We start from the raw sequence: 12,208 nt of genomic DNA, 5'->3' as shown, positions 1-12,208 counted from the left end.
TTGGGAATTTGGGAAAGAACATTTCAACATCATCCATTATTCAAAAATGATAGACGATGCATGACGAACTCTTAATTCAGCGTGGAAGAAATTGTGGCCAGCTTCCATCGCTGAGAGGGACTTTGAAGGGTTCGTTACTATGGAATTTGATGACCCCAAACCTGTTGTGATGGCTGAAATCGTGTCTCTTGGAAAGTCCATGGGGCTGGAGGTAGACAAGGAAGACGTGAATGACCTTGTCGAAGAGCCTCAGGAAGAGCTCACAACACAGGAATTGATCAAGCTCCAGAAGATCCAACATTCGGAGGTGTTGCAGATGCTCAGTAGCGAGGAGGAGGTGGAAGACGAGGGCCGCCTTTCTACGGCAGAAACCAAAGACATGTTAGCAAAGTGGCAGGAGTTTTCTAATTTTATGGAAAAGAGGCACCCGGACATGTTGGTGAGTGGTCATACGTTAGCCTTGTGTGACGACACTTGCATGCGTCATTTTCGCAACATATTGAAGGAGAGACAAAAGCAAACATCCCTGGATAGGTTCCTTTTAAAATGGCCTTCAAAAGTACAGGTGATAGCGAGGCAAAAAGAGCCAACTCGGAAGAAGAAAAGTAAAAAGATAAAAAATAAAATAAAATGTAGAATTAAGTTTAGCGTAATATAAGATTAACTTGTTATTTTTAAGTGTGTGTACAGTAAGCTAATTTCATTTAAGTTAAATTTAAAGTTGAATTCCATTTAAGTTGAATTTAAAGTTAAGGTTATGTTACGTAGTGTTACAAAAGTGTTGCGTACTGAACGTGTTGCCGTCAAGTCTCTCTCCTCCCCGTCCTCTCTCCCTCCTCCTCCTCCTCCGCACTCACCGCCGTTAGCCACTACCATCTTCCTCAAAGGTAAGAACTCCATAATAATGTTGCATTTCATAACGAGTTCATAGCCTTTTATTATTTTGTTAGCGTAGGATGTTGATTACAATTAAAAACGTGTCAGGGATGACATGACCTTCGATCAAAGGGATTAACCGGTGATGAAGTGCGGGACAGAGGTAGATGGAGAACGCTGGCCAGAAACATCGACCCCACATAAAAGTGGGAAAAGATCCAGACAAAGAAGATGATCAAGTACTTGATGAAGAAAAGTAAATAACTTTCATTTGTTCACCGTATGCCTTAAACAGTAATTATATAGTGGAACTCTTGTGTCCAAAGTAATGTTTTCTTAATATTTCTGTATAATGTAAGGTCCTTTACCAAAGAGTTGTTCATTTTCTTTTAGCGACTAATTATCGTGGAAGTATCATCATTCCACTTTGAATATACAGCTGGTTTACACAGAATCACAGCACTTCATCATTATTTTGAGTAAAATATAATAAAAGAAATTTACAAAAAAAAAGCCTATATTAACCTTGCAAATAAAGATTTTTATTACTTTGAGTAAAATACTATACAGTATAACAAATAAAACTTTTGAAAATTTTCATTGGTAATTAGCAGTAAAACAAATAAACATTACAAATTTGAAAGTAATTAGATTTTTTCCTAACTATTAAAACCAGTTCTTTACATAGGGTGAACGATAACAGAAGCTGGAATATTGTACTGCAGTCAAAATTTTATGAGTTGTAGGTAGTTGGCCGGTGAACACTGGCTAGGAGTGGGGAAACCCCAACCCCCCTGCTTGTTAAATTGAGTGGTCACTCTGATTGCAGCTGGGACCTTCTAGGGGGTTGGTGATGGCAGGAAAATATGAGTAAAGGACTTAGATTTGTATAGTTAAGAAAAAAATGAAATATTTTCAAATTTATATTTTCTTCCTGCACAAATACAAACCTTCGTCCTTTACATAGGAAACTTGTCCTTAGGTGGGAGGAAGTTCCTGTTCCAACTGGCTGGAGAATTAATCCTGCGACTCATACTCCCCCTTCAATGTAAGTAGCGAGAGTTCTGGTTCCTTACACCTTGTGTGCTAATTGTGACATAAAGCTGGGGCATAACTACAATAATGGTTACAGCCAAGTAACAGTAGTAACCAATGAGTTTGCTTGGTTCGCACCATAGGGCATAGGTAATGTGTTTGTCTGGTTACTACAAGCTCCCCCTCGTAAGGGATATATGGAACGACACTTCTATACCATATCATAGACAGCTACCAGTAAGGTGCGACTTACCTGCAGGCAAATAGATTCCAGCTGACAAGGTTTCCGATGCTATGCCACAGTAAAGGGGATGATGAAAGTGAAAGGAAAGGACCAGTCAATCTTCAATTTCCTCCCGGTCTAGCATGTAACAATCCACAATCTGGTACTAAGGTCCTCTGCAAAGGATCCAAGGAAGCAACTATCTGCTGTCTAGCTTCTACAGACCCTAGCAAAAAGTGTAGAGACCTGTAGGTCAATTCTTGCAAGTAATGGACAGTAAACATTGTCTGATGTTTTCATATCCATGCCGCAAGTACCTGCGCCACAGAGAGATTCTTATGGTATGACAGGGTCGTAGCTACTCCCCTGGCATCCTAACTTCTCCAGGAGCAGGAAATGAGAATGACAAAGGGATACAGTCAAAGACTTACCTCCACCAGAAGATTATATCAAGTCACTTTCTCACTCTCCTCGTGATGAGGAAGAAGAACAGTAAGTGAAGTCTAGTTGTACGTGTACATTTAAGGTAGCGATCAAACAGCTTGACAAAAACCTCAAAAGTAGCTGAACCCGATAGTCTGTTGCATCGCTTTGAATTGCAAAATGAGACGTAGAATCCTGGCATTGAGAACAACAGAATCCAGGGTTTTAGCTAAAAGGGCAGAAACACAGCGGGGGATGGTCTTTTCCCGGTAAGATTGATGCTAAAGGAGAGCCCATGATGCTTGCTATCTTACTTGTTGGAGGCTATATACGTGAAATAAGAAAACCTGTTTGAGGGAAAGTTTCTGAGTGAGGAAGCCCCAACCATACAAAGGTGTCATTTCCAGGGATCACCAGACTTTATCAATATCCAAGATGGTGTATCACATCTCTTGGAGGACTAGTCCGTTTAACACTCCATGTATGAAAAGTACAGCCAAGGTGGCGAAATCAACTCATTTCACCCTAAAGGCCTAACTTTACAGCTGAGAAGTGAGTAATCATTACCAATCCCAAAAAGAGCCCTTCTTCTTCTGAAGTGAAATAAACATTCAGATAATTCTGCCATAGAGGCTCAGAGAGGAAAGATCCCATTCCCTAACCATAAAAGATGGCCTACTTGGACACACGTCTATGCTTCCCCGAAGTAACCTCATATCTCTCAAGTGAGTTTATTCAAAGAGTGTATTCTGAGAGGAGATGCTGGACCACTTCCATTCACAGCTCTAAAAATACTCTACAGAGTTGTGGATTTTTTCTGGGTGTGTGGTTGATGGAATATGTCAGCTGAGGAGTAACACCCTCAGAATCTCCGTCTGAAGGGAATACAAGGTAAGGTTACCATTCTACCTGGGGCCATCTTGACACAATTAGAGTTAAAGTGAGGTGGGAGTGGCACAGACTCTATTCAAGATACTCTTTATCAGGCAGAAAAGTAGAAAGACAAGGATGCTGGAAGGCCTAATCAAAGGTCCCTTCTGGGTGTGGCATTGGCAAGTGGAACACTGGAAGTTTCCGATTAGAGAGGTTGTGAACAGGTCAACTCTCGAAGAGCCCTTTTATGTCAGGGTTTTGTTCACTATCTGATGAAGCAAAGATCATTCTAGGCCTACGACCTGCATTTTTCTGTTCCATATGTCCTTTCCAGATGTTCTTTCATCTGACTTACTGCAGCTGTTAAAGAGACCAAGTCGAGCACTGCCCACCAAAGGATCGGTACTATCGGTTAAGTAGACTGCTGAGAGAACAGTAATGCCTCCATTTTTATTTCTATTTCTACAGTGGTGCTGTTACTTATTCACACCTCTAAGTGACCGACCAAAAAAGGAGGGCAAAAGTGTTTAAAAGCCACTTGACCCCTAAACACTTTGAGATCGGATTGGCATACTTGGTCGTACTGACTCTAGGTGTTGTAGGAGGTGCACTCCCCTTCCCCGTCTCTTCTGACATTCTAGTGAACTACCAAAGATCCAGAGTATGCGTTAGCAAGAGGAAGTGCCCTTCAACAGTTTCATTCTAAACGGCATCACTGCCAATTGAGACTGGGAATCTCCTATCGGACTACTGCCTGAGGGTCACTGTCTTATGAACAGTCTCTATTCAAATACCATTAAAGGCACTAAAAATAGAGAAAACCATTCGGAAAGATGTTTCAGGAGGCTAGATTCTTGTTAAAGGACCATGCTCAGCTTGAATATGATGTTACCATGTTCTTATATGATTTGTCGAATTAGGTGGCTGCACCCTCTTTATGGTATGCGTCGACTGCACCTTTGACCATGTCTACTCTACCATGATTGTTGTTAGTCCAACGTCCTTTGGTCTGGGGTCAGCATCCGTCCTTGGATTATACTGACAAAGCACATGATTGGTATAAAGGGGGAAGGAGAGAGCAACCAGGGTCAGAGCTTACGATGCAACCGGCAAGGGGTAACTTGCTAAAGGCTTGGAGGGCATCAGCATGTGGCCACTCTCAGTTACATACCTAAGTGCAACCACTAGATTGGCACCTTGCCTGCTAGAGCCCATTGGAAATAATTGCATTCCTCCTAGCTAAACAAACCTGAGTACTCTGCTCATGTTTGTATATGTGTATATATAAAATGCAAACCCCTAAAGTACATCTACTATAGCTCTAATTGGAGATTAAACTAGAGAGATGTAACTACTGTAAGACTAAGCAATTGCCAAATAGATTAGTGATAAGCAAAAGATTCAACATTCCATAGATGCAAGCATGTGTGGTAACATTACAAAGTGCTCACATAATAATGTCATTCCAGCATAGAGACCAAGAGCAGATTCATTTTAAAGACGATTACAGTCACAAACAACTGAGGAGAAAATACAATAGTGTTCAAATCTTTGTTTTCTCTTTCCACAGAGGAGAACTGAGTAACCCTATTTCTTCCACTGGAAGAGTAAACTGGACTTTAAAGGACTTGTCCAAAAAGAGAAGGAAAGTGTAGAAATCTCAGTTTCCTTCTTGTGTACAAAGTCAGCTAACTGACTACATTCCTGAGGTGATGGAATTTATGCATAAAGCTTTGTATAAAACTAAATGTAAATCAAGATGAGCACTGATTGAATGATTGATTGATTCAAGGTTTTCAGGCATCCTGACATCTAGGGTCACTGACACCGATATCATTTAGTTTATATGTATAAAAAATTAAAGAATATTCAATTAAAACAATAAAAGTTAATAAGTCATTATAAAAGTTAGATAGTTTTCAAAAGACCCGCTTCTGAAACAAATCTAAAAATACCACTTGCATAGTAGGACACATCATGTCCAAGAATCTTGGCAAGGATGAACCTGCCACCCTCACCTCGAGCCTCTAACAAATATCTATTCCGCAAGTTATTATAATTGGGGCATTCGGTCAATAGATGCCTCACTGTTACTAAAAGAGGGTAAGTGCATCAAAAGTGCATGCCTGATATCCATGTTTATTATTTCTGACTTGTCAAAAACTAATGTATGAACATTTCTGGGTATGCATGTCTGGATGAGACATATCTGGTAAAGGAGCGTGTGGGTAGGCACGTTTGATTAAGGTGCATTTGGATGAGGAGTGTCTCGTTGAGGCGCATGTGGATTAAGCACATCTCTTAGAATCACGTGTGGATGAGGCACATTTGGATGGAGCGTATGTGGGCATCTGGTAGAAGCTTGCCTGTGTAATTCCAGAAGAAGAAGTTGACTCACAACCTTGCAGAGGATTAAGTGCTCGCTTGTCAAGCCCTCTCAAGTGGCTAAAAGACTTGATCGTAGACCAGGTCTAGCAATCGGCAAAGCAAGGCAATCAACTTCTGATTAGCAAGGTTGAGAATATTGATTCAATACCACACACTAGGACACCTGTTGCTTGCGTGTGTAAACAAAGAAGGAAACCGAATTCGACCCGGAAGGAACCTGATCCTTCGACTTCAAGGAAATCTAACTCAAAGGTGGCCAAGGTGAGAATCCTGCATTCACCTTCAGCCAACCATTCAAGTTGTGGGAAACGTGTTATCCTTAACCATGTGTCAAACTCAAGGACAAAACCCAAGAGTACCAAAGTTAAATGCTGGAAACAGATTGAAAATCTGACAGTCTCCAGCAAGTTGAATAATGCCTGTCTCAACTGACAGCTACTATCAAAGGGATTACTCAGTTTGCATGCAGGGAGGCAGGGTTTTCCGCGGCAAATTACCTACTCCTCATAAAATTTTGACCGATGTGTTCCAGCTTCATCGTTATCCTTTTCCCTAAGTAAAGGACGAAGGTTTGTATTTTTGCTGGAACAAATGGAAATATAGGTTGTCATAGAATAAGTGTACTTTACATGTATATCAAATGGTGATAAATCTCATATGTAGCTACTGAGGAGGGATCCAATGCCTTGTAGTGAATGGGTTAAGTAAAGCATTATATTCAATATAATGAACCCACTGTTCTTACTTTCCATAGCATCAATTATTTGCTAAGTTCCCAATATAGCCATCCAAAATAGTATCTATATATTCGAGTTTCAATTTAAGACATAAATCCATTGTTCTCAATTCTGAATACCCTAAGGTAATTTTGAAAATATTCAACAGATATTAGATAATCTAGAAAGTCTTTTATGTAGAAATAAAAATCCAAAAATATATAAGAATACTGTAACTTTGTTTTAAACATGAAGTGAAGTATTACATTAGTATATAATCAGACCCAGCAAACCATTAGCCCTTTTCAAGGGTACCTGGCAGCAGTCATTATTATTATTATTATTATTATTATTCTCATTATTATTATTATTATTATTATTATTATTATTATTATAATTATTATTATTATTACTATTATTATTTTCATTAGCTTAGCTACAACCATAGTTGGAAAAGCAGGATGCGATAAGACGAAGGGCTCCAACAGTAAAAAACCACCCCAGTGAGGAAAGGAAATATTAAATATACAAACTACAAAATAAGTAATAACAATCAAAATAACATATATTAAAAACAGTAACAACATTAAAATAAATTTTTCATAAACTGTAAAAAGACTTTTGTCAGTCTATTCAACATAAAAACAGAGAAAAAAATGGTGATGGTAATGCATTGATATCTATCATCTTATATATGAAATGGAGACGAATATAATTTTTCGTTCAATTATTTAGGCATACTCACATTCCAAAACTTGGTCGTACACTCGTTCTTCGCATGTGATGATGATATCAAATTTGTCTTGGCATATCTGAAATCTTTCAGGCTCCGGCTTTATTCTTCGGTTGCGATCCAACATGTGCAATAATCCATTCTGTGTATATCTTAAATTTTCTTGTTAAGAAATATCTAGAGTATGTAAAAAGAAAACTTGAATCACAAATTCAATTATTGAATATAAACAAAACTTCATCATGGAGAACTAAAGGTTATTCATTTATTAATACCAAAATGTATGTGGACAAAAACAGAGTCCAGCCATACACTTACACCATTCGGTATCATTTCAACCTATGAAACCAATCGCACAACTTTCATACAATAATATCTAAGTCTGAAGTAAGAAAGGATTAAGAAGCCCGATATAAAAGCTCGGTGCTTTACTTAATTCCTCTTGTCTAACTACCTATACCTAAAAATAAATGGATTTTTCTCATAATTTTCAATAACAAACTTTAACGTTTTTGCATTGACTTTTGCTATTGACCAAAATAAAAATTTCACAACTGCATTAACAAACAAAAACCATAATTAGAACCATAAACTACTATCTACAAATATATGAGATAAAATTAAGATTAAAATTACCAAAGAAATCAAAATACTATAAACATTATTTGCATGTCCATCCTCATATTCAACTCAATTTTCATTCCAATATAAAAAAGTGACCAACTATGTTGCAACAATTATCCACATTCTAATTTCCTATAAACAGAAAGAAATCAAATCCATCAACAAAGGCATGCTAGACCTGTATCTCAACATAATGTGGATCAGTTGAAAATTAGCTGGATCTAGGATAAGCTTTCAACAAACCTTTGACCAGACACATATTTCTAAATCTTTGATAACTTGACTTTTGGGTTTTTAAGTTGAAAACACTGCCTAAGTTTTACAAATTTCAGTCAAGTCCCAACGACTACCAAGACCAATATGCTTACTTTGACCTTAAAAATATATACTGTATTTCCCTTCTCACATAAACTATAAATCTAGAGCAAGTAATAACCCTTTATAGCTGGAATATGACAAATTTGTAGATAATTTGTATTTTCCCTAACGATACAAACCTTGGCTATTTAATAGGGGTATTACTTTCGGCGTAGCTGAAATGACGAGCCATTTAAGTTTAGCGAGGGGTAACTACCCACACCTCTAGTTGGCGGGGGGGGGGGGGGGGTTAACTTGCTATCACTCCTGTTCACACACCTGTGATTTAGCTCACTTTGCTTGGAGGTAGGACTTCAAGGGGGGATAGGGCTGGCGGACAAGTTTGTATCAATAGCTAAGGTTTGTATCTTTAGGAAAAATACAAATTATCTACGAATTTGTCAATTGTTCCATAACTAAAATACAAACCACGCAATTTATCAGGGGTGACTCACCCATTAGGAAGGGTGGACGTCCTTGCCAATCTGGCTTTTGGCTTTACCCGGAGGCTCATTATCTGAGTATGTCAGTACTCAAAAATAAGGAGTCCCTCCACCTCGCTAAAACCTTGCTTAGCAAGGTGTGTGTTGAGATATACTGTATAGAAGTGTGACCGTCCAGGTAAAGTTATTCCGAGTCTTTAAAAGGAAAAACTGTTGTAACCAAGACTTTCCCAATACCACCTCGCTAGGGTATGGGGACATAACAGTATTAGTTTTGATACTAGGTACACAAGGGAGCATGGTTTACCTGCAGTAGTTTGAGGTCAGCTTGTGCAGAGAACCCAGGATGCTGCTTTACCCAAGATAGGGGAGGATGAAGAAAAGTATAAGAGCCAGTCAAACCTTTTCATTCACATAGACTAAGACCGGGTAACAATGCCCTCAACCTTCTGCTTCTGGTACTCACTGTCTGAGATGCTCTGCTCAAGTTGTCGGCAAGCACATTCCTTTTGCCTGGAATGAAGCATGCTGATAGTGGTATCGAGTGGATCTCGGCCCATCTCAGTATCTCTACTGCTAAATGGGATAACTGCTGCGAAAAAGTACCTCCTTGCTTGTTGATGTAAGCCACTACTGTGGTGTTGTCACTCATCACCACCACTGAGTGGCCCCCTAGGAACTATTGGAACTGTTAAAGGGCCAGAAAGACGGCCTTCATCTCTAGGAGATTTATGTGGAGGTACTCATCTGACTCTGACCAGAGGCCTGAGGTCCTGTGGTGTAGCACATGGGCCACCCCACCCTTTTTTTGAAGCATCTGAGAACAGCATCAAATCCGGGGGGAGGAGAAGAAGATCCACTCCTTTTCATAAGTTCTCCGGGGAATCGAGAGTCTGATTCCACCGGGACTTGAGTTGCCACTGGAGGGATCTCATTCTGAGGCAACCATTGGGAGACGGGCCAGTGATGAAAGGTGACCGAGGAGATGTAACCACGTCTGGGCTGGGAGTTCTTTTCGTCTGAGGAAGGGTCTTGCGACCTTCCTCAGCCTTGTTATTCTGTCGTCTGATGGGAAGGCTTTGTGGAGAGTGGTGTCTATTATGCCTAGGTATACCAGTTTCTGTGTAGGAAGCAGGGATGACTTCTCGAGATTTACCATGATCCCCAGATCTTGGCAGTCTCAGAAGTTCGTCTCGGTGTTGAAGAAGGGTTGACACCGAGTTTGCTAGGATTAGCCAGTCGTTCAGATAGCGGAGGAGACGGATGCCAATCCTGTGTTGCCCAAGATGACACTAGGGCAAACACTCTGGTGAAAACTCAAGGTGTTGTGGAAAGACTGAAGCACAGCACCTTGAACTGGTATTTCCTGTTGTCTAGCCTGAATCCTAAGTACTTCCTTGAAGACGGATGGACTGGGATCTGGAAGTACGCGTCCTTTAGGTCCAGTGTACACATAAAGTCCTGTTGTCTAACCGTTAGTCTGACCGTGTCTGCCGTCTCCATGCTGAACGGAGTTTGCTTGACAAACTTGTTCAGGGCTGAGAGGTCGATGACTGGTCTCCAGCCTCCAGACACCTCTCCTACAAGAAAGAGCCGACTGAAGAAGCCTGGGGACCCGTCGAGGACCTCCTGGAAAGCGTCCTTCTTGAACAGGGTCTGGACTTCAGCCCGAAGGGCCGGCCCCTTTGCTGATCCCATGGCAAAGGAGTCTATCGACACTGGATTCCTGGTCAGGGGAGGGAGACATGTTATGAACGGGACACTATATCCTAGACGAATCACGGAGATTGTCTAGGGTTTAGCCCCGAGTTCTTTGTAGGCATCCCCCCACTGGTAGACAAGCGGAGGGAGTGCCTATCCTAGCGTTTGCGGCCTCGACTACTCCCTCTAGGATTTTTCCCACCCCTGGAGGACTTGGTGCCTTTCATGTCCTTGGTAGGAAAGGGCTACTTAGACACCATTGTCTTCGCTGCTGTTTTGGTTGGACGGGATTGTTGAGAAGCTGGTGGTTTATAGGGCTTGGATGTCAGAGCCCTATGGAGGAGGGAGTCTTGATGGGACTTCATCTCTCAGCAGCATGTTCCACGTCTTTAGGCTCAAACAAGTGGGCTCCTCTAGAGAGGAATGTCTGAGCCTAGCTATCTCGACGTTAGGGACTTGTTGGTAGAATCTCTCAGACACTGCGTCTCGACGTTTCAAGATGGTATTTGCCTCCAAGTTCGAAACTGGTGGGCAAGAAACTCGATCGTGCGTGTGCCCGAGAGAAGGAAAGTCTCCATTGCCTTCCTGGTACGTTCCTTGAAGAAAACCTCAGTTTGTACCAGGATTCCCAAGGTCCCTAACCAGATATTAAGCCACAAAGTGGCATGCATAGCATACTTCATGACCTTTTCCTGATTATGGATCTCGGTCGCCGAGAAAGAGACCTGCCGGCTGGAGTCTCTCTCTAGAGAGACCCCTTAGTGAGCTCTTCCAAGGAATGGTGGAGAGGAAGAGCTGGACTAGGCTCCTCCTGGATCTCGAAGTACCTCCTCTGTTAGACACGAGGAGGTTGGAGGAGCTTGTTGGTAGAGCCGGAACGATGGGAGGAGGGATACTCAGAGAGCCGTAGGCGTGATCTTAGCCCTGGCACCCTTCAACCCTTGAGACCAAGGCAGGGCTGCATTGGTCTTAAGAGGGCTTCTGGGTGCCAAAGACATGGTTTAAGACCATATCCTTGCCCTCCCGAGAGGGTATCTCTGGGTCGGAAAACCCGTTGAGAACCCTTAAAAGAGTCAGGACCTGCCAGAATGCATATTCTGACTCTTTATGCTCTCCTTCCAACGTCGGACTTGCAGCGAAGTCTCCATCTTCCAACCCCGAGAGTTCTCCCCGGGGGGGGGGGGGGGGGGGGGGGGTCCCAGACATTCCTCGAGTGGCTGACTGTCTCCGTCTTGGTAGTCCTCGTGGAAGACTTTGGCAAGGTCTTGAAGTCTTTAGGTTCCTTCCGAGGAAGGAAGAAGAACTCCAACATCGAAGGCCTAGATGTCATGACTACCTGATCTCCGATAAAGGTAGGGAACTCTCTGCGTGGGCGAGAGCTGGCTTGTGCACGCGAACGAGTGGTGGCGCGATGGCGAGAGTTGGCGAGTGTTGGCATGCACACGTGGGCAAATGTTGGTGCACGCGCGTGGACGAGTGTCGAGTGCGTGTGACCTGGTGCGTGCACGTGGGAGAGATCTGGAAATGTGGAAAATATTAAACGAATAAAGTTAAAGATACAAATCATTTCATTTTTATGCTTGCATATTTTTTCTTAATATATTTTTATATTTTTGGTCCTACCACTTGTCTAACAATATTTTTTTTTGCAGCATGCAACTAGAATTTAGGAATGGAAAAAAATAATTGGAAGGGTACTGCATCATCCTGCACCTGTTTATGTTGCTAGTAAGCTTGGTGAAGACTTGTAATGTAAATATTTCTGCCCTGTTACATGAGTCACTTCCCAAACTTGTAATTGACGTCAGTGTTTTCT

The 12,208-nt window shown here is 41.6% G+C and overlaps 1 protein-coding gene across 2 annotated transcripts in view; it reads right to left on the bottom strand.

Moving 5' to 3' along the window:
- Ssu72 (Ssu72 CTD phosphatase) overlaps positions 1-12,208 on the bottom strand; it is a 140,267-nt gene that overhangs the window by 52,672 nt on the left and 75,387 nt on the right. For both annotated transcript variants that reach the window (XM_068361976.1, XM_068361977.1), the window contains exon 4: positions 7,280-7,419. In XM_068361976.1, the coding sequence (XP_068218077.1) occupies positions 7,280-7,419 (140 nt within the window). The remainder of the gene's footprint in view (positions 1-7,279; positions 7,420-12,208) is intronic.

The sequence above is a fragment of the Palaemon carinicauda genome, chromosome 38 (genome assembly GCF_036898095.1).
Source record: "Palaemon carinicauda isolate YSFRI2023 chromosome 38, ASM3689809v2, whole genome shotgun sequence".
In the NCBI taxonomy this organism is placed as follows: Eukaryota; Metazoa; Arthropoda; class Malacostraca; order Decapoda; family Palaemonidae; genus Palaemon; species Palaemon carinicauda.
Note: the sequence above shows the minus strand (reverse complement) of the source record. Positions and strands in the feature narration are given on the sequence as shown.